The following is a 24,840-nucleotide window of genomic DNA, read 5'->3' as shown; positions in this document are numbered from 1 at the left end:
AGTGGATATCATTTGTTTGATAAGGAGAGCATGTCTCCTTATTGATATGGGCCGCATTGCTTCCTTTTTGTCAAAATGTGAATTTCAACTTTTGTCAAGGAGAGGATATCTTATTTTTACAAGGGGTAGGTTTTTCCTTTATGACAATGGATGAATATCTTCTATTTGACTGGGGGTGGATATCTGCACAGGGGTGATAACTCATTTTTGACTGAGGTGGATATTTAATGTTTCAAAGTGTTTTCCAAGGTCTTGGATATCTACTTTTGACAGGGGGTTGATATCTCTTTACTGACAGGGGATTGATATTGCTTTACGACAAGGCATTAATATCTCCTTTTTGTCAAGGGGTGGATATTTCGTTTTCCGCAAGGGGTTTATATCTACCTTTTGACAGGAGGTGGATATCTTCTTTTTGACAAGGGCAGAATATATTCTTATCGTCATGGGTTGTGTACATTTTTTGAAGGGGTGTGTTATGTTCTGTGATATGTATAATAAGAACATAAAGTAACAGAAACGGGATTTCTTTAATAGGCTTATTCTCTACACCAGTTTAACAACAACAAACCATGATTCTTGAAATACATAAATATAATGCAGTAAATGTTATTCGTTGACTACTAGCTGGTAGGCGGAGCCTATCAGAGCATGCATAGCATATCAGATACCACTACATGGCGTATTTATCTACAAGAGTAAATATATATTTTGACAGGTGGTGAATATATTTTTTATTGACAGGTGTAGTTTTCTTCTCTGTGACAACTGAGTAATAAAAATAACTAATCATTTGATCAAGATTTTAATCATACAGAAATAACCAGTGGATTTATCTGTATGTTTATTGGAGGTATGGGAGTATGTATCGCCTATAGACGGTGTGGTTGGTGATCCAGTGTCTGTGGGACACCCCAGGTACCACGTGCGTCACCAGCCCGCCCCGTCCAGCCAACGTCCGCAGTCCGAACCAATCATCAATATACCACTGGAAAATACGCACAAACAAATCCTTCTCATCAGTTGTATCTGCATACATATCAATATGCTGCCGTTGTTGTCCATAGTATTGCCAAGTTACTATGTTTAATGGCCAACCACTATACAAAGTGGGTGGGAAAGGCCAAAACATAATAATGCTTCATTACTTTTAGTTTGTTTGTTTTTTTACTTTTAATAATTTTGCACTGTGGGATTCTTTCCGTGATAAATTTACCACGAATAATTATGTAATTTGTTTAAATAATTTCAACAAAGTTCATATTACATAAACGTTTACGAGGACACGAGGAAAACCAGAGTAACTGAAGTACATAATAGTGTTAAACTCACTTTCAGACAAATTGCTTCCTGCATTTATAATACATGTGAAAGGTAATCAAAACAGATAAACCGGTCATATAATGATTTTATAGTTCTATAACCCATTTGAAAATTAAAACATTTTTACATTTTTTAACAATTGAGTTAATGATAATTCTAAAATAATGTTTATTATTATTATGTGATGAAATTAATCATATACTGGCACTTCCAATAGAAAAAGATAATTCAAAAATGATATATATTCTCTCCTTATATTCTAAATGACGGCCTGGGAGTGAGTTTTCAATACAGAATTTCTGACCCTCGAGATGTAGGAAAACGACCCCATGTATAGAAATTTCTAAAAACAATGTTATTTTACAGGTGATTAATACAAAATTAATTACTCATCTCTTATTACGAAAATACATTTCATGCCGAAGGGAGCCAGTAATATCTGTTTAACCTGGGAAACGTTAGTATTTATGCACTGTGCTGTTTGTAGAGTTGTGTGCTGCTCTATGTTTCTTGTTTGTGAATTTGTGTTCTATGTCTTTGGCGTTGCCCATTGCCACTAAACCGGGTTTATGTTTAAACTTTTTGCTACTGAGCATGTTTCTGTAGCTTTTTGCATATATATTTATATCTAATTCCATACACATTTGATGTCACAAAATTCTAACAATATTTCCATTCAATATCGAATAACATTTACATTGAACAATGATGATCTTGCTTATCATTAGCTATTTGAGGTTTAATCCTTACCCCATTGAAAGTCTTAACAAAGAAGTATATGAACCTTTTCTATTATTGAACTGTTTAGAGGAACATATTGGTTGGGAAAACATTTTTGCCATCTATTCGCACACCGTGTGTTAAGCAATTTCATTATGAATGTTTCTATATAAAGGATTTTGTCGTTAAGCTTGAAAATAGAAAAACCAATATTTTTCTCTGAAATTGATATCTACTTTTTGACATGGGGTGATATATCCATTTTGATAGAAGGATTTGTATTTTATAAGGTTGGATTTCTCTTTTTGTCTGAATGTGGTGTGAAGATAACTCCTTTCTGACTGAGGTGGATATCTACTGTTAGACAAGGTCTTCGATATCTCTTTGAAAGGGGATTAATATCTCCTTAAAAACTTTTGACAGGTGGTGTAGATTTTTACTTCCTGACAAGTGTTAGATGCTATCGAATAATTGACAGGGATTCTATATGTCTCTTTTGATAAGAGTTGGAAATCTACTGCTTAAGAAGGGTGGATTGGTACTTCTTGCCAAGGGGTGGTTATTTTCTTTTTGATAAGGTGTGGACATCTACTGTTGGCAACGGGTGGATACTTTTTTGACAGAAGGTTTATATTTCCTTTTCGACAGGGGTTGGATATCTCCTTTGAGATTGAGATGGATATCTACTGTTTCACAATGTCTTTGATATCTACATTTTGATAGGGGTGATATTTTCCTGATACCAAGGGTTGTATTTCACCATTTTAACAGGGCTTTCGTATCTCCCCTTTTCCAAGAGGATTGATATGTATTCATGTCAAAAATTGATATCACCATTTTGACATGGCGTTCTTATCTCTGTTTTGGCAGGTGATGGATATATACTCTTTAATAAAGACATGGAGATTTCTTTATTGACAATGAGTATTTCTACTAAGTGTGGATGTCACCTTTTTAGACGGGGTTTGGATATATACTAAGCAACACCTAATGGTTTCGTACTTATTAACAAGGGTGGATTTTACTTTCAGAGGTGGTGGATATGTACATTTTAGCAGGGATAAAATATCATATTATTGGCGAAGGGTGAACATCCTAGCAAGCATGCCCATATTGGGCCGATGTCGGCTGAATATCGGTATATCGGCCAGTGTTTGCCGACATCGGCCCGATATGGGCATATTGGCTGAAACATTGTATGTGTAATAATACTATATATTTAAATATGAATGTTTAACATAATAACATCAACAATAGCTTTTATTTTTTATGGGACAAAAAACTTTTTTATAAATATGTCAATATCGGTCCGATATTGGCCCGATGTATACTCGGTCTTGCTTCAAGGGAGAGCAATGCATATGTTGCAACTTTCACTAGCAGTTCATTCCCCTGGCGATTAATAATTATTTAAATTCATTATCATTAAATAATAAAACCAATTTAAGTTTATATGGTTATCTTTTATTGATTCTGTAATTAAAAGATTCAGTTCATGCTTATTTGATTTTTATCTAAGAAATTATTTAGTTTTATATTCACCGCGGTATTTGTGCCATTTCAAAGAGTAGATGAAAGTCAAATCTTACTTTTGGTTTTTATCAATGCTAAGTACTGTTTGAATCGTTGTTGAGCGCATGAATATAAGGAATTGTTAAGTACTATTCTGTTAATCTATAGTTTTATTCTCGAAAGTAATATAAATACTTTTATTTCGAGTAAATATGTTGAAAAGGAATTCGTGTAATATATTTTCGTGACTAGTTCTCTTTGTTGTTTTATGTGTTTGATTAAAATCTACATTTAGGTAGCATGTGCACACAAAGGCAAAGTATTTCATTGCTGATTTGGTTGGGTTTGAACGATTAATTTATTTGCTTCCATTGTAGACAAATTTAAAAAGGACATTTTGTTATCAATTATGATACATAATTGACACATTTTAATTTACAGTATCGTTTATTGTGAAAAGATCAAAGTTGCAGAGAGCAGACAACTGCAAATTGAGACTCTGAAATTGAGGAATAAAGGCGATCATAGGGGAGGTATGTCTTGACGCCCCAATGTAACCATTTATATTGAACTTGTTCATACTATGTTAGTTACAATCAGTTTGTCAGGATGGTGTGCATTTATATATTTTTTTGTGAAGCAAATTAATTTATGGTACATCTGTTAATGAAATAAGATCGATAAAAGCAGGTGATTTAGGCTATTTCACACTTAAGAAAAGGCAGGTTGACTATGCCAACCTTTAAAATTACCTAAAGAGGAGAAATGATCACGATAACCGACTAATGCATTTGTTACTTTAACAAAATATGATGCATTTTCAGAGGAAGCGTGTTTTTTTCAGAGGAAGCGTGTTTTAATCAGATGAGGATGAATAAATGTCAGTGACAACACCACCAAGGCATTTGAAGGTGACAGTGACAATGACAGGACTGTTCTGCAGGCATCACAATAGTTACTACAATATCCCCCAACAATTGCACCGTCTCTACAAGTATATACCGTTCTTAACCTAAGCATAGTTCAAGAATATAATCCCCCCGGAAAAATGCGAAGGGATGTAGGCAGATTTTATACAAACCACTGAAAATATGCTATAAATCGGTCCAAAAAGAAGGTGCTGTGTAAATTTTGGTGTATTAAGATAGAAGACCACGTGATGTTTATCTACAGTCAGGCGGTCTTGTGACTGCGAAAACGGACTTTTTCTATTCTGAAATGTCAATGAAAAAGCACAGGAATTTGACTCAGTGTTTAGTCTAAATGATATATTAAAGTCATTATATAACCACAAACAACAAATGACAAAAAACAACGATTTCGGACAAAGACCTGGTCACTAATATTATCATTAAAGAAAGGACGGTGCCCAAAATCAGGTAAGTCAATTTTGATCTATGTGTTCTTTTACACAACCGTCGGAATCTAAACATACTGTACATTTTTGATAAGCTCCATCCATAACCTTGGTAATGATATACAGCACTTGACACTTCTTTTTCCAAATCAAAAAGAAATCGAACAAATAATTGATGCTGTCAGTGCGATTTTCAAAGGTCGGAAAAGTTTATAGAATCCAACGTAAAACAGTGTGATCAGAGTCAAGATCATGCACAGGTGGCATATAGCGACTATTCATCGACTGTTCCAAACACATACCAACAAAGTTTGGTTAATGCATCAATAAAAAACAACCTTTCTTGTGTTTATCATCCAAAGTCAGTCAAAACAACTTTCCGCTAATTACTTTCTGTCGATAACGGCCATTTTTCTTTGCGAGCGCCTGGCTGATTGGCCTTGAAGTGAAGTTGACCTTGTTTTCGATTGGATCGTTGTTGACATATTCCGCAAAATATCTCGTGTTTTCGCATTGTCAATTAAAAACAATTCTAAGCATACCAAGCACAAACATGTTTTGATGTCTTTTAAGTACCAATCATGAAATTTTACGATGATCAACTTAAAGCCATCGAATTGGCCGATAAAGGGCACAGTTGTTTGATTCATGGTCCAGCAGGCAGCGGAAAATCATCTTTAATATGTACATAGAGAATACTATGTCAGAGCCGTGGATGGAGGAGTTTATCTGGTGAGCCGAAAGGGATCTTTACACAAGAGGGCCAAGATGGCCCTAAATCGCTCACCTGAGTTAAACTTTGTGCTAATTAAAGTCCAATAACGGGAATTTGGCTTATCTGATGTATTATGCCCATTCAAATTCTCACCAAATGTTGTGATGATTGGACAAATGCTTAAACAGTTGATAGAACAAGAGCAATTTTAGTTTATTTCTATAAATAAAGCGCAATAACTCTCGGGTAACTACAGCAATTCTGATAATTATCAAACACGTTCATACACATTCTGACCAAATTTGGTCATGATTCGACAAAGAGTTCAAAAGTAATTCATCGGAATACATACTGGTTGGTGTTTGTCTGCCCTTCCATACACCATAGGTGGAACTGTTATATGTCCGGGTTTTTTTTTAAACTCATGACAAATATGTATTTGTTTAAAAAGATACAAAGGGCATATCTCTTACAGTATTTAGGTTGGATTTATATAACTCTTCAAAAAATCACAATTTACTGTGAATAAGTTTATGAAGTTTGAAGTTGGTACCTTCAATTATTTTAAAACTAGAAAAATAACAATACAAAAACAGATGACCCATATTCGAACGTGCCTTAAAAATTATCAAAACAACCTTCCTGACAAATTTCCAGGATATTTGGGCTGAAAATATTACCTCTAGAATGTAAACAAAGTTTTTCCATATTTAGGCTCGTTGACATATTTTTGACCCCAGATGACCCATATTCGAACTTAAGCTAGAAATCATCGAAACAGCCTTTCAGACAAATTTCTAGGATATTTTGGCTGAAAATGTTACCCTCGAAAGTGTTAACATTTGGATTCTGTGACCTAGTTTTTGACCCAAGATGACCCATATTCGAACTAGAGCTATAAATCATCAAAACAACATTTATGACAAATTATCAGGATATTTGGGCTCAAAATGTTACCACTAGAGTGTTAACAAGGTTTTTTTCTATATTTTAGCTCTGTGACCTAGTTTTTGACCCTAGATGACCCGTTCAGCTAGAATTCATCTAACCATCTTTCTAACAAATTTCCAGGATATTTGGGCTGAATATGTTACCTTCAGAGTGTTAAAAACGTTTTTTTCAAATTTTAGTTCTGTGACCTAGTTTTTGACCCCAGATGATCAATATTCAAGCTTGAGCTAAAAATAATCAAAACAACCTTTCTTACAAATTTCTAGGATATTTGGGCTGCAAATGTAACTTCTATGGTATTAACAAGGATTTTCCGTAGTTGGGCTCTGTGACATAGTGTTTGACCCCATATGACCCATATTCGAACTTGAGCTACAAATCATTGAACCTTTCTGACAAATTTCTAGGATATTTGGGCTGAAAATGTTACCTCTAGAGTGTAACTGAGGTTTTTACATATTTGGGCTCGTTGCCCTATTTTTGACCCCAGATGACCCATATTCGAACTTAAGTAATCATCGAAACAGCCTTGCAGACAAATTTCCAGAATACTTGGGCTGCAAATGTTACTACAGAAATTACTACAGTATAGAAGGTCATGGTTCAAGATCACGAGTGTTTACAAACAATCGCCATATGTTCAATTGATTTAATTTAGTTGGTAGTGTTGGAGATTCAGAACTGCACCGACAAAGAGATTTTTTTAATTCACCACAGAAATGGAATTAACTATCGTTGAGTGCTGCACTGCTTTCAGCATTTGCAGGTGGGGTAAGATTTTTACATAGCATGTAGACTTTCTGGCCTTTTTTGCCTGTGTCATTATTATGCAAAGTGGTGGGACTTTATGTGCGAGTGATTGTTGAGGTCGGTTGTTGGCGGACTATTGATAAAATACTAAAAAGTTATTTATGCTTTTCCTCTGACATTGCAAAATTGAAGTTCATTTAAGCGGTCAAATGACCACCTGACTGTAGATAAACATTACGTGGTCTACTATGTTCATAAACTAAATTTTTCACCTTGTTATTGGACTGATTTGTTGGCAAGTGACATGATAGGTACCGATACAGTATCAACTTTCCAGCCAGACTGTATCAATGTATACATACCAGTACTGTGTCAACTATCCAGCCAGACTGTATCATTGATAGTCGACACAGTACCGATATGTATATATTGATTGAATTGATACATACCAGTACTGTGTCAATTATCCAGCCAGACTGTATCATTGATAGTTGACACAGTACCGATATGTATATATTGATTGAATTGATACATACCAGTACTGTGTCAATTATCCAGCCAGACTGTATCAGTGATAGTTGACACACTACCGATATGTATATATTGATTGAAATGATACAGCCAGACTGTATCAGCATATATCTCACCTCCTACATGAATGAGGCTATCCAATTGGCCTAGAGCGGTCACGTGCACGACGTGTATCATCCATACCCCCCCCCCCCCCCCCCGTAATTTCCAGTATGTTTCATACCACCCCTGTAACTTTCATACTCCGCAAAAAGACAAAATAGCGGCCGAAAAAATTGTAACTTCTCTCTCGGCTTTTCTTTTCACTTATATTGAATATCCATTTTATTCCAGCAATCTGTTGAGTGTAACCGACTGTTTACATGAGTCAGTGGTTACAAGATGGCGACTAAAAACGGTTAACAAGCACAACAAGTGACGAATCTGTCGATAAAAAGTTAAAACTAAATTCAGAAGAGATGCTTCGATGCAACAAGAAATCTGCAAATGTGCTGAGGGGTTACCTTCAAGAAATTGTTAAAAAATAAGTGTTAAAAACAGTTAACTGTTGTTGTTTTTCTTATTATTACATTTATTGACTGTTATACATCTTTCTTGTACGGTTATCATTTAATGTAACCTTACTGAGAAAATATATATTTACATTGTTATTGTATTTATTCCAAATAAACTTTTTGTTTTTCTTAAAATACAATTTTGAGACAATATTTAAGCGTCATTGAATACTTTCATAACAAATACATTATATCTTAATATAATCTTATTATTAAAGGTACTCGGTCAGATATATTCGTTACACTGTTAGTAGCTGGGGAGTATGTGATATACACCCCCAGTGGTTTCAAACCACGCTCGAGCTTCGCTCCCACATGGTATGAAACCACTGGGGGTGTATATCACTCTCCCCCCCCCAGCTACTACCAGTGTAACTAATAATACATGCCGGTACGGTGTCAACTTTCCAGCCAGTCTGTATCAGTACATACATACCGGTACGGTGTAAACTATCCAGCCTGACTGTATCAGTACATACATACCGGTACGGTGTAAACTATCCAGCCTGACTGTATCAGTACATACATACCGGTACGGTGTAAACTATCCAGCCTGACTGTATCAGTACATACATACCGGTACGGTGTCAACTATCCAGCCTGACTGTATCAGTACATACATACCGGTACGGTGTCAACTATCCAGCCTGACTGTATCAGTATATACATACCGGTACGGTGTCAACTATCCAGCCTGACTGTATCAGTACATACATACCGGTACGGTGTCAACTATCCAGCCTGACTGTATCAGTACATACACACCGGTATGGTGTCAACTATCCAGCCTGACTGTATCAGTATATACACACCGGTACGGTGTCAACTATCCAGCCTGACTGTATCAGTATATACACACCGGTACGGTGTCAACTATCCAGCCTGACTGTATCCGTATATACACACCGGTACGGTGTCAACTATCCAGCCTGACTGTATCCGTATATACACACCGGTACGGTGTCAACTATCCAGCCTGACTGTTTCAGTATATACACACCGGTACGGTGTCAACTATCCAGCCTGACTGTTTCAGTATATACACACCGGTACGGTGTCAACTATCCAGCCTGACTGTTTCAGTATATACACACCGGTACGGTGTCAACTATCCAGCCAGACTGTATCAGTATATACATACCGGTACGGTGTCAACTATCCAGCCTGACTGTATCAGTATATACACACCGGTACGGTGTCAACTATCCAGCCTGACTGTATCAGTATATAAACATACCGGTACGGTGTCAACTATCCAGCCTGACTGTATCAGTATATACACACCGGTACGGTGTCAACTTTCCAGCCAGACTGTATCAGTTGTGAGTATATTCATGTTATTGTAAAACATAATTATGAACAAAGATATCTAAAGATAGTATATGCTGGCTTATAATTTCCTTCGTGAAAACTTCTAGGGTTTTATGTCGATTCTTAATGAGATCATGAAGTACAAGTCACTTGAAATGTAAAATACGCCAACTTATAAAGTATGGAGAAATTCTCAATAAAACCTTTTCTCCCATCTCAGATAAGTAGATCCATTAATTTAACCATGCAAGAAATTCTTACCTTCCCACGGGCGAAGATAAAATGCCCATATGGAACTTCTTTTAATGGTTACCACATTGTAATTACCTCCCTTGTTGAAGACTGTCGTCTGTAGCGCATCATGGAAACCTTGTCTTGTGGCAATAATTAGAACGCGAGTTAATTATTTCTCGCTTCAAATGTCACCAGAAAACAGTTTCCACGCACCTTTCAAGAAATAATGCTTCACTCTTCTTAGATCTATTTAAAGACAGATCAGTCCATTTACATACTCTGAATCACTGCGCGAATACCCATGACAACCACGAATTATTCCATATCCACACGCAATTATTTTCACTAAGCACAAAAGAGTTCCGGCAAAAAATACATTTTAACTTAATTTTGTTAAACTGAGGTGGGAGAAAAAGCATCTACCATAGCCACTCGTGTAAGATAGGTTCATCCCAACCATCGCGCAGGGCGCAAAACACCCTACGCTCGGGTCGGAATGAACCTATCTTACACTCTCGGCCATGGAAGATACTTATAATCTGGAGCTTTGGTTTCCTAAACAATGCACTGCCACGGATAGAAAAATCTACTCTACACTTCAAACTTGACTAAGGCGTATTTAATTTACTACCAGGGTATGCCAGCTAAACTAAAAGCATCCCAAAAAATGCTTTTGACATATTGATTAGGTTTATGTTTAATGCTTCTTTCTACAACGCCAAATACCTCTGGATCGAATCACCCACATACTATATATTTATTCTCTGTATGTGTGATGTACATGTGTCTTAATAAAGCCCTCAACACATGTTACTCGTGGACAAAATGAACAGATTTATATCATTTTAAAAAGAAAACAAATATGCATATGCATTGTACTACATGCTCAAGATATTGGACTGAAATTACTGAGAAAAACTGAGAAATATGCACATTCTTTCCGTTTCATTCCCCATTACATGAATATGACACAAATTATAGCAGATCGATGGCCTGTTTACGCTTGACGCGATTTGATTTGAAAAGTTAAACATTTTATAAACACAAGTAAAAACTAACAATCGCAATAAAAAGACAAATAATAGCAGATTTAGGCAATTTGAAATATAAAAAAAACAATGAATGAACTACATTCACCAAAAAACCTGATTATAAGATTTAATGAGGTATTATAATTTGAAACATTATGAATTGATATTTTATGCCTAATCAACTTTAATTGCATCATAATACGATCCATATGTTTTACGGATTTTTACGACTTCTCAGATTTTATCTCCGGGGAATAAACCTGTTCAAATGCGAAAACCCTCATACTATTCTTATCTACAATGTACATGTAGATATTATCGGTCATCGGCCGAAGCAAAATCTAAACACAGGTATATAATAATATATGTATCTATTTGATTCGGTACGCGTTCATTTTGAAACTAGTTGTGGGTTCTGCTTATTATATTGCGTTCTGTAACTCGTCAATATTAAAATAATTTTGTTTTGTTTTTTGTAAAATTTCAATTGCGTTATATTATGCAAAACGCAGCTTATTCGAACTATATTAGCCGCATAACATAAATTGAAAACTCATTACAGCGCTATTTTTAGCAAGCTAATTAATATGCAGAACGCAGTCCGAAGCTATAAGAGTAGATTGCTTACTAATAATTTTCGATGTAAATGTTAATGTAAATTAGGTTGGTGACCACCGCAGTTTTAACCGCGCTGGGGTTGATACGCCCGTGCGCGCCAAAAGTTAAAGATATTTTTCGATCTGCCGATGCGATTTTCGAGATAGGTTATAAAAGCCTGCAGGCCTAGCGCCCTACAGCTTAAAAATGGCATAGCCCCGGACTACAAGGGAGACTATAAGTATCTCCCATGGAATGTCTCTCCCATGGCCGAGAGTGTAAGATAGGTTCATTCCGACCCGAGCGTAGGGTGTTATGCGGAAACGAGGTTTACCGAGTTTCCGCAAAACACTGCGCGAGAGTCGGGATGAACCTATCTTACACGAGCGGCTATGGAAGATACTTTTTCACTCACTTCAGTTAAACAAAATTAAGTTAAAATGTATTTTTGCTGGAACTCTTTTGTGCTTAGTAAAAGTAATTGCCTGTAAATGGATATGCGATAAATCGTGGTTGTCATGAATGTGCGCGCAGTGATTCACATTAAGTTAATAGTCAAACCGGTCTCTAAGGAGAGTAAAGTATTATTTCCTGAAAGGTGTGTGGAAACTGTTTTATGATAACATTTGAAGCGAGAAATAATTAATTAGCGTGCCATAAGACAAGGTTTCCATGATGCTATAGACGACAGTCTTCAACAATGGAGGTAATTACAATGTGGTGGCCATTAAAAAGGAGTTCATACGGATATTTTATCTTCGCCCGTGGGCAAGGTACGAATTTATAGCATGGTGAAATTAATTGATCTACTTATCTGAGGTGGGAGATTTTATCTCCCAAGATACTGTACACACATGCAGGAACAGGTTACTTCAGAAACTGGCTATTAGGACTATATACTGTCATATTAATATTATAATGTGATAATTACTATATAAAATTCTCCAATTGTAACTTATTATGTAAAATGACTGAGATACAACTACGGCAATATGTATTTTAATGCATAAATACTAAACATTTACATGCATAGGTACTTTGTCAATTATCCAGGCAGAATGTATCAGAATATACTTACCGGCTGGTTTTCCATCTCGATGACATTCAAGTTGGCGTCGAAGAATCCAAAGTGGCTGTAATATAATTAGGCACATTTAGATATCGCCAGAAGCCAACCCTCCTATGAGCTTTCCTATGGAAGTGTGTTCAAATATTCAAGCAGTAACTAGTCACGTAAAGAATACATATAATATGCTATATCTTTGTAACCCATTGCCAATTTGCCGTTTGGACTATTGCCTTAAAATAATAAGATGTTGTGAAATTAGCATATTTTCACGCACTTAGATTTCGGAGTTCAAATTATCATTTGGACAGACAACTTGTCTTTTTACATTTTTAAGATTGGATTCTAAGTATAATGTGATCTGGTATGTATTAACTCTCAATTGTTTAAGTCTGTATTTGGTGAAATGAGTGTATTGGAATCTTTGTATTTTTGAAGTAAGTCATATATTTTCGTGGTTCTGGTAAACTACTTGTTCTTCTATTTGTTGCACATTTTGCACACGTTCATAATCTGTTGGTTTGCAGTTTAATAGAACATTGACAACACGGTCTTGGGATTGAGAGCAGAGAAGACTGAGAGACATATATATTTGTTAGGTCATATTTTTCTCTTTTATCATTTTAGCTCTAGACACATTATGACTTTAGTAATTATTGTGAAGTATTATTTTTAAATAGTAATATATAAAACTATGCGATGTATTATATTAATTATGTACTCACTACTATTTCATTGTTTATTTTCAGTATGTTGACTTGTGACTTGTTATCATCACCATTGTGAAAGAACGAATGAATACATATATATAGACGATACACTGTGTTATGATTGTTTAAGCCACAAATGGACACAAATAGTCCCTGTACAATATATCTGAACCTTCCTCCAACAAGTCGATCAGAACTTTCTTTACGAAAACGTCGGCCTGTTACATCTTTACTAGTTTAAACACGCTTTTAAATAAAACAAATCCTTACTCTATCGTAAATGTAAGTCATTTTATTCAACCATCTTTATTATAAGTATTCACAACACATAAAATAAAATAATGACGGTAAAGTTGGAAGGTAGTTGGTAGTTGGGGATTCTAATATTCAACTACTTACCAGTTGCCAGTTGAGGAATCGAATATTCAACTACCTGCTAGTTTCTCTTTTATTGGTATATTCGCCAGTCGGATATTCGACCATTTCCAGTCGATTATTCGACTGGAAATGGTCGAATGTCCGACTGGCAAATATACGAGAAAAAGTAATTTTATACAGTGTTTGTCGCAAAGAGACATATGTGTACATGCATAAAGAAACATTTGGCGATTAATTTTCCCATATGTGCCCTTTAAAACCATACATATAGACATAATCTGAACCCCCAACTACTGACTGGTTTGCAGTTGAACATTCGCGAATAATCGACTGAAAATGGTCGAATATACGAATAAAAGCTTGGACTGCTTAACTATGAAACGTCTGTCATTTTGACATCTTACACAAGATCTGAATTGGCAAGGTGCGATAAATCCGTCACCAAGTATTGACAAATGACAAAATATTGATTGTTTTTCGTTGGTACTAGTATTTGATTGTAAGCGATAGTAATTGGTTTGACCTCCGACAGTTGTTTCCATTTTGTGTTCATGTTAAGTGTGTGTTCACACACATGATCAAATTGTTTTCGAAACACCACGTGAACTTCTACTGGAATATGTAGTTACCCTAGTGGGCTTACTGACCTTTTTTACACTACATAGAGAAAATAGCAGAAAAAAACATACACTTTTAGCTCTGGGTCAATGAGAATCTGTGAGTTGATAGGTCATATAAATGAATAGGGTTTTCGACCTACGATTTTCTAAGTTTCTGATCTTAAGTAAAGTATACGAGTAAGAGCACGTCGGTAGAATGACTGCGTCTGGGTCGGGGTGTTCCGGGTTCAATACTAGACCGCGTCATACAGGGGGTCCAACGTGTTTGCGGAATTTTAAGAGAGGGAATTATCTTCGAACACCTCCATTTTATTCGGCTTCACACAATTTTCTCACTTAAAATACGGCAAACACAAAACACATTGAACCCCCTGATCATATCAAAGACGATTATAAAAATGGTACGGATGGCTCCCTCGCTTGGAGTTAAGCTTTGAGGGTATTACTTGTATACAACTGAATACTCAGAACATCTTAAGTCAGACAAGTTGTATTGCTCGTGTGGTTGCTTTACACAGGATACGTTAATAAACCACGGAGCCTAATTGTAATAAGAGCTAGTGTAATTTACCACGTACTGCGTTGCATATGGCGTGATAACTCTGCTATCTGGACCTTCTTCACATTATCTGAACTGCCAAGGCGTGATCACAATATATCTGTCACCTTGACCTCCATACCCAACCTCGACTGCGAGGGTGCGATCATACATGGCCTCCACCACCACGACGTGATCACTATGTGATTTGGACCTATTTAGCTTCTACGGGACTGCCAAGGCGTGTTTACCTCTGTCATTAGGGCCCCCTAATCCGCAAGTGGATTGCAAACGCTGGTGTGTACGCTTATTTATATTCGCCCTCGGACCTTGCCCTTTCAGCAAGTGCTTTGATAAGATTGGTCGTCATTTAAGTATTTTGGAGCATAGTACACAGAGAAAATGTAACTCTGGTTAAAGCTACCCTGATACTTTAACGTACATCAGTGTATAGCACTGTCACACTGGACCCCCCCCCCCCCTCCCATTTAACGTTCCTTCCGAAAGAAGATTATTATTTTAGTGGTTCGGCGGGAAATCGAACATGCGACCACTGTATTGGCAGTCAAGTGTCTTACCTCTAGAATAGGGATCCGCCGCTAGCGCGGTGATCAATAATCACGAGCTTGTATACCTGATTTGAACTTCGAAGGCATAATTAGTATATTTTCAGATGACCTGGACTTCAAAGGTGTGAACACACTGCCAACTGGACTTCTTATGCCTAACATGGACTTTAATGCCTGATAACCCTGTCACCTAACCCGCACTCCATAGATGTTAGAAGTATGTCATGTGGAACTGCTAAACTAAACCTTATCTACCAAGGCGTGATCACTTAGACATCTTAACCTCCTATTCAGACCTGGACTCCAAGGTCGAAAAAACAATGTCACCTCGACCTCATAAACATCACATGGACTACCAAAATTTAATTTATTGCCTATAAAGAAATAAATTTATTTATGATACTTTCAAGGGATATAACTCATTACGCAGTAAATTATTAGTACCGAGCTTCCAATTTTGATAGTATTATTTAACCGTCTCATCTCGCTGATATCACAACGCAATAATTTCACAGATAATTTATGCAAACCCGATTTACGCAGTAAGCTTTTATTCCCACCCTACCTCACCCAAAATATAGGTCAGTGTGTTTTTACCGTATCATACCTAATAAGGTCCTTTCCATTTTCGCTTATACGCCATACCAGTTTGCGTTCATATTATTTTCCTTTTATATATTTACTTTTTGCTATAATGTTATCTTACCTTTTCTATACTGTCATCTTAACATTTGTCTTACATAATGCATTTTGTTTTATTTGATATGTTCTCTTGGAGGGCGTTTTATTTACCTCTAACTTTGTTACGGCCATGTTTATTGTTCGTTTGTAACGATATACGTCATTTAAATTAAATAAATGGCATTTTTCAATTTCCATCCTGGTTTGTCAATAACTCGAAACCATTTAACTCAACTCATACTTTTAAGAGAGTACTCATAAAGAAAATTACCACGTTGGCTGAATCTCCAGTACGTAATCTGCAATGCTGGGGCGTGGTTACCCTGTCATCTAGACCAGATATATCTCACCTGGAATGCAAGGCCGCAAAAGTGTGGACACTCATTTGGACGTCCTATACAAAACCTTTAAAATAGGCGAGGTGACCAAAAATCAACAAACCATTTCACGTTGCTGAAAACTGCAATGAATGATGAAAAAAAAATGTAATGTTTGCATGGAAGTGCATTCAACATATGAGCGATTTCAACACCGCAATACATAATCGATGCCGAAGTACACCATTGGTATGACGATTTTAAACTTAAAATTGCATTGTAAGTCATTTCATAACGGAATGAAATGGAAATTCGATACGTAGACTAGACTGCTAAACTATAATAAGTCTGTGATTTTGACCTCATTAACATGAATTGGACTAGCAAGATGCGATAACTCCATCACCTGCATCTCCTAAACTACAAGTACTACCGAGGCAGAACATCCCTGCAACCTGCACCTCCTATACCACACTTGGACTACTTAGGCAGAACATCCCTGTCATCTGCACGTCTTACATCGCACTTGGACTAGCGAGGAAGAACACCTCTGCGACCTGCACCTCCTATACCGCACTTGGACTACTTAGGCAGAACATACCTGTCATCTGCACGTCTTACACCGCACTCGGACTACCGAGGCAGAACATCCCTGCCCCATGTACCTCCTATACTACACTTGGAACACCGAGGCAAAACATCCCTGCAACCTACACCTCCTATACCACACTTGGATTAACGAGTCAGAACAACCCTGTCACCTGTACCTCTTTTACCACACTTTGACAACTGAGGCAAAACTTCCCTGTAACATGCACCTCCTATACCGCACTTGGACTAACGAGGCAGAACATTCCTGCAACCTGCACCTCCTATACTACACTTTGACTAACGAGGCAGAACAACATTGCCACCTGCACCTCCTATACTGCACTTGGAATGTAAATGTTAAACATCCCTGCCACCTGCACCTCCTATACCGCACTTGGACTACCGAGGCAGAACATCCCTTCCCCACTGCACCTCCTATACTACACTTGGACTACCGAGGCAGAAATCCCTTCCCCACTGCACCTCCTATACTACACTTGGACTACCGAGGCAGAACAACATTGCCACCTGCACCTCTTATACCACACTTGGACTACCGCGGCAGAACATCCCTGCAACCTTCACCTCCTAAACCACACTTGGACTACCGCGGCAGAACAACCCTGTCACCTGCACCTCCTATACTACACTTGGAATACCGAGGTAAAACATCCCTGTAACCTTCACCTCCTAAACCACACTTGGACTAACGAGGCAGAACAACCCTTTCACCTGCGACTCTTTTACCACACTTGGACTACCGAGGCAAATCATCCCTGCAACATGCACCTCTTATACCACACTAGGACTGATGAGGCAGAACAAAATTGCCGCCTGCACCTCCTATACCACACTTGGACTACCGAGGCAGAACAACATTGCCGCCTGCACCTCCTATGCAACACTTGGACTACCGCGGCAAAACATCCCTGCAGCCTGCTCCTCCTATACCACACTTGGACCACCGAGGCAGGACACCTGCACCTCCTATAGCACTCTTGGAATGCAGATGTTGAACAACCCTGCCGCCTGCACCTCTTATACCGCACTTGGACTACCGAGGCATAACAACATTGCCACCTGCGATTCCTATACCGCACTGGGACTGCAGATGTTGAACAAACCTGCCCCGTGCATATCTTATACCGTACTTGCGCTACCTAGATAGAACAACATTGTCGCCTGCACCTCATATACCACACTTGGACTACCGAGCCAGAACGACATTGCCACCGGCACCTCCTATACCAGTTTTGGAATGCAGATGCAGAACACCCCTGCCGCCTGCACCTCCTATACCCCATTTGGACTACCGAGGCAAAGTAACATTGCCATCTGCACCTCCTATACCACACTTGGAATATCTAGACAGAACAACCCGGTCACATGCACCTCATATACCGCACTTGGACTACTTAGGCAAAACAACCTTGCCACCTGCACATCCTATACCACACTGACTAAAGAGGCAGAACAACATATCAACCTGCACATCCTATACCACACTGACTACCGCGACAGAACAACTTTGCCACCTGCACCTCCTATACAACAAGTAATACGGAGGCAGAACATCCCTGCAACCGGCACCTCCTATACCACACATTATTTACTTAGGCGGAACACCCCTGTCATCTGCCACTCTTATACTGCACTTGGACTACTCAGACAGAACAACTCTGTCACATGCATCTCCTATACACCATTTTGACTCCGCAGCAGAACATCCCTGTTGGCTGCACTTTCTAAACCACACTTGGACTACCGAGGCAAAACATCTCTGCGACCTGCACCTCCTATACTACACTTGGACTACCGAGGCACAAAAACATTGCCACCTGCACCTCCTATACCACGCTTGGACTAACTAGGCAGCACATCCCTGCAAACTTGCACGTCGTATACCACACTTTGACTTCCGAGTTAAAACAACCATGCCACCTACATCACCTATACCAAACTTGTACTACCGAGGCAGAACAACCCTGTCACCTGCATTAACTATACCACACTTGGACTATCGCAGCCGAACAAACTTGCTACCTTCACCTCTTATACCACACTTGGACTACCGAGGTTGAACATCCCTGCCACCTGCATATCTTATACCACATTTGGACTACCGAGGCACAACATCCCCGCCGCCTAATCCTCCTATATTACACTTGGACTAACGAGGAAGAACATCCCTGCAACCTTACCTTCTATATCACACTTGGACTACCGAGGCAGAACATCCTTATGATCTGCACCTCTTATGCCGCACTTGGACTGACGAGGGAGAACAGTCCTGCGGCCTGCACCTCCTATACCATACTTGGAATAACAAAACATACTATCCCTGCCGCCTGCACCTCTTAAACCATACTTGGACTACCGAGGCAGAAAATCTCTGCCGCCTGCATCGCTTTAACCCCACTTGGACTATCTAGGCAGAACAACCCGGTCACCTGCACCTCCTATACCATACTTTGACTACCGAGGCAGACCATCCCTGTCACCTGCACCTCTTTTACCACACTCGGACTACAGAGGCAGAACATCCCTGTCACCTGCACCTCTTTTACCACATTTGGACTAACGAGGCAGAACATCCCGGTCACCTGCACCTCCTATACCACACTTTGACAACCGAGGCAGAACTTCCCTGCAATGTACACCTCCTATACCATACTTGGACTAACGAGGCAGAACATCCCTGCCACCTTCGTCTCGTATACCACACATGGACTGCTATTGAGCGTAACTTGATCATCTTGGCATTATGTAAGTCACCTGTAAATCCATATCACGATAACGTTGTCACCCAGACCTAACAAGCGTCACGACGAATGTCATGCGCGAATGCTCTGTCATCTTGAATGGTTATACCTCATATGGACTACCAAGGTGTGATACCTCATTGTTATGACCTGCGTTATTTCATTTGGACTGCCAATGCGCGATAACAAGTATATTTCATGAACAAAGTTCAGGATTTTAGGCGGAAACGAGGTAGAAATGTACTCATCGCTTGAAATGAAATGAGAAAAGTTTCATTCAGGTCATTTTTCCTTTGCCCGCGAGCAAGATAATGATTTCTAGCATGGTCCAATATTTGGATCTTTTTATCATGAGTGGGATACACTTCCATCATATCGACTACTTATAATTCGCTTGGACTGCCATTGCTCGATAACCTCGTCATGTTAACCTTATTACTTCACATGGACAGCCACTGTGTGTTGACGCTGTCATTGGGTCCACAGATATATCACCTGTACTGTCATGGCGTAAAATAACATTTCGACGTAATGTACCTCACCTGGACTGCCAAGGCGTGATAACTCCATCATCTGGACCTCCTATCATTACCAACCGATTTAGGCGGAGAAAATTGCTCTTAAAGTCTGAAATAATCGCATGTATATGAAATTATTGTTTCCAACAATCTTAATGCTGCATTTTTTACGGCAGAATAAAAACAAATATTAATTGAAAATGCTGTTTGAAAAAGATGTGTATGTATTTTTTTAAACAATACTAGCTTAATTAAAAGGTCAAGGAGCGCTTTTTTTACTGACCTTGACTTAGTGGGTTAACTGACTGATTGTTAACGACAGCGAGAAATCTGCTCCACTCTAGGTACATGTCCTGGTGTCGCGGGTCTGAAATAAGCCAATTATAGTTTGACGAAGAGGTTATGTCGGAATATATTCGCAAACCTACATCATGCTAGTGCATAAATCAAGGAATAATTGCAGAATATATTTTCGGGTCTAAATAACTAGCTAACGCTAGTTCAAGCAAAGTCCAACATACCGGCGCATTCTGCATCGGACTATTGTTAGCATTACTATGTGTATTACTATTGTATTAGTTTGATTTAAAAGCAAAATAAAAACAAACCATTAAAAGTAAACTGCAGCAAAACGATATTATAATGAGTGAACGAAGGTTTAATTAGAAACTATAAAGGGCAACAAATATAAACACAACGTCAAACGCCAATATACGAGTTACTATTTGTAAATATAATATGGATATTCAGGGAAAGCGCACCTTGATATGGAAGAGGAAAACAAGGAGGCTAAAATATGCACACTAGGATGTGTTCACCTGTGGCGGTGAGAACTCATTGAAGGGAACCGAGAAACATATAGGTGGCGGGGAAAACTTCATAACGGGTAAAAAATAATTACTCTGAAGAGAAAAGGGACAAATGGATGATGGCGGTGAGAACTTGGTAACGGGTAAAGAACACATACTCACTGAAGGAAAAGGAGACACCTGTATGTTGTCGGTGGAAAAGAGAGACAGGGAGGTGGCGGTGAGAACATCGTAACGGGTAAATAACGCATACTCTTTGAAGGGAAGGGGGACATATGGAGGTTGTCGGTGGAAAAGAGAGACATGGAGGATGCGGTTAGAACTTCGTAACGGGTTTAATAATGCATACTCTTTGAAGGGAAGGGGGACATATGGAGGTTGTCGATGGAAAAGAGAGACATGGAGGATGCGGTTAGAACTTCGTAACGGGTTTAATAACGCATACTCTTTGAAGGGAAGGGGGACATATGGAGGTTGTCGGTGGAAAAGAGAGACATGGAGGATGCGGTTAGAACTTCGTAACGGGTAAATAACGCATACTCTTTGAAGGGAAAGGGGACATATGGGGGTTGTCGATGGAAAAGAGAGACATAGAGGATGCGGTTAGAACTTCGTGGTGGCGGTGAGAACTTCGTAGCGGGTAAATAACACATATTCTTTGAAGGGAAAGGGGACACATAGATGTTGTCGGTGGAAAAGAGAGACATTGAGATGGCGGTGAGAAATTTGTAACAGGTAAATAACACTTTTTCATTGAAGGAAAAGGAGACACACAGAGGTGGCGGTGAGAACTGCGTAAGGGTAAATAACACATACTCATGGGAGGGAATGGAGACAAATGGAGGTTGGCGGTGAGAACTTCATAACGGGTATATAACATATACTCATTGAAGGAAAATGAGACACATGGAGGTGGTGGTGAGAACTTCGTAGCGGGTAAATAACTCGTATTCATTGAAGGGAAAGGAGACACATGGAGGGTGGCGATGAAAACTTCGTAACGGGTAAATAACACATACTCGTTGAAGGGAAAGGGGACATGGAGTTTGGCGGTGAGAACTTCGAAACGGATAAATAACACGTACTCATTAAAGGGAAAGGAAACACATGGAGGCAATTGTTAAGGTTTTTTCAATTACAGTGTCTACGATTGTTATGTCTAAAATGTTTTAGGTTTTCTTGGCCTCAAGGGCCTTTTCGCATGTGAGGCAAACCAAAGTGCATCAAATACAAGTCTATTATATGGAAAATGTCATGTTCAACGATATAGACAAAGAAAATTTACAAACACTTTTATGCTCCAAAAAGAATAATTACCATTCCAGTAATTTCCAACTGATATGTTTTGTCCGAAGTTCGAGTAGGCCACTCTGTAAGCAGAAGTTCGTATACAAAGTTGGTTAATAATAAACATAGTATGTAAATAATGTGGAAGTTGAAGATTTACGGACTCTCTTTTCTCTAAGATTATAAGTATATTCCGAGAGTGTAAGATACGTTTATCAGGAGATGAAATATATTGCTACTGAAACAAACAAAAAAGTTTCATTATATTAGGTTAAAAAATATATTATAGAGTAACAGTAAATTGTATTTCTTAGAAACGACCAGCAAAGGTAACGTTATGATGTTGAAATTCCGCTCGCAGGCAAAAAATGAAATACAGTTACTCGGCAATGGCAAATGAATGTGTTCACTGTTTAATATAGTAAAATATAAATTGTATCTCACTGATAAATCTCTATAAACTACCGAAAAGCATATAGCACATGATGAGCATAATAAACATAATTATTATTTTGTATTCAATTTATATAAATTTTTTGCCTTCATTAAATTTTATTATATTATATCTTTTTAAGTTTAGATACGTGACATGTTCATATATATAACTATATGTATCACGACGACATCGCGGGCTTAGCGCAAAACTGTTGTAACTGACATTTTAAAAAAATTGTTCAGGAGAGCATAAAAACTGATTTATTTTCCAAGTTCCTATCATTTTCACTTTGTTTTTTAACTAAAGTTTTAATTTTGTGTACTTTTCATCAATAAATCACAATAACACCTTGCAGTCAATTTCTAAAGAGATATTTGTAAAACAGTCAGTTACAACCATTTTGCACAAAAAAATGAGGAATTTTCTAAATTTATTTTTGCGCAAAAGGGTTGTAACAGTCAGTTACAACTGTTTTGCCTAAAAAATTAAAGATATTTCTAAATACATTTTGCGCAAAATGGTTGTAATTGAATCTTTTTTATTAAAATTTCTTTGATAGCTTTAATATAATTGACTTTTAAACACCTCTTATTACTTGCAATGTAAATTATACTTAAATACATCAACTGATGATAAAAGCCATGATTTTTTTCTTTCTTTTTTTTTTAAATTGAGTTGTTCTTATTTATTCTATGTATAGTTTTGTTAATATACTAAACACAACCAGGGGTTTGGGTACAATTTTAGTTTAATATCATATTTATTATATATGAAAAACAATTGAATTATTGTATATGAAAAACAATTAAATGATTATTTTATTTAAACAACAACAATATATACGGCAATTATCTTGAACATCATATTTTAAGTTAATAATAGCCTTAATTTCAAACTGTAAATGATGAATAACAGAATTTTGTTATTACAATGGTGAAGTGAATAGCAATTTCATTAACTTATTAATTAAGATATGTATGTATAGTTCCTATTTCTAGTTTTTAAGTTAAAATGATGTCAAGAAACATTTTTTACAAATCACCATAGCATACTATTGACATCAGCTCTTATAATGACCACCATAGTGTACAAAATATACAAGAACTTGAAATTTAAATAATTATTTAGCAAAATTATAGATAGTAAATGAAAGCTATTTTAAAATTGACAATGACCAAATTCGGTAACAAAAAATCGTATCGCGATGAAATCATTTAAGGGGAAAGATATTTCTTAAGCTCAGAAATATCGGACTTCCATCTTCCAGTACTCTTTTACTCAGCACAAATTCCATCTCCTTCGCCCATGAATATCAGAAACTTTTCATCTACTCTTAACAAATCCTTAATCCCAGCCTGATTTCCATCAACTTTGGCTCATGAATATCAGAATACGTTCCATCTTCACTAAACATCATTAACCTGCATGATTTCCATCTACTTGGCTCATAAGTATAATAATGACTTTTATTGATCTTCACATAACAAGCCGTTCACACCAGCATGACTTCCTTCTACTTGGCTCATGATAATCAGAATGACTTCAATCTACTTTAAACAAACCATTAACACCAACATGATTTCCATTGACATGGCTCATGAATATCAGAATTACTTCCATCTACTCAAAAGAAATTATTAACCCTAGCAAGATTTATATCTACTTGGCTTATGAATATCAGAATACTTTCCATCTACTCTTAAACAAATCATCAACCCCAGCACAATTTGAATGTCAGCTCATGAATATCAGAATGACTTCCATCTAGTACTCTAAACAAAGCGTTAACCCTAGTACAATTTCCATCATCTTGGCTCATGATAATCAGAATGCCTTTCATCTCCTCTAATTAAGTCATTAACCCCAGTATGATTTACATCTACTCTAAACAAATTATTAACGTTAGAATGATTTCATCTTCTTGGCTCATGAATATCAGAATAACTTCCATCTACTCTTAAACAAATTATTA

General features: G+C 37.6%; 1 protein-coding gene across 1 annotated transcript in view; it reads right to left on the bottom strand.

The window, feature by feature from the left end:
* Positions 1 to 792: 792 nt before the first annotated feature.
* The window catches only part of LOC128223216 (lysosomal thioesterase PPT2-like), a 38,152-nt gene continuing 14,104 nt past the window's right edge, over positions 793 to 24,840 (bottom strand). The window contains exons 4-8 of the mRNA XM_052932506.1: positions 22,463 to 22,515; positions 20,620 to 20,703; positions 20,361 to 20,445; positions 12,665 to 12,719; positions 793 to 988 (exon numbers count right to left, since the gene is read on the bottom strand). Of these exons, the coding sequence (XP_052788466.1) occupies positions 845 to 988; positions 12,665 to 12,719; positions 20,361 to 20,445; positions 20,620 to 20,703; positions 22,463 to 22,515 (421 nt within the window). The 3' untranslated portion in view covers positions 793 to 844. The remainder of the gene's footprint in view (positions 989 to 12,664; positions 12,720 to 20,360; positions 20,446 to 20,619; positions 20,704 to 22,462; positions 22,516 to 24,840) is intronic.

The sequence above is a fragment of the Mya arenaria genome, chromosome 17, assembly GCF_026914265.1.
Source record: "Mya arenaria isolate MELC-2E11 chromosome 17, ASM2691426v1".
In the NCBI taxonomy this organism is placed as follows: Eukaryota; Metazoa; Mollusca; class Bivalvia; order Myida; family Myidae; genus Mya; species Mya arenaria.
Note: the sequence above shows the minus strand (reverse complement) of the source record. Positions and strands in the feature narration are given on the sequence as shown.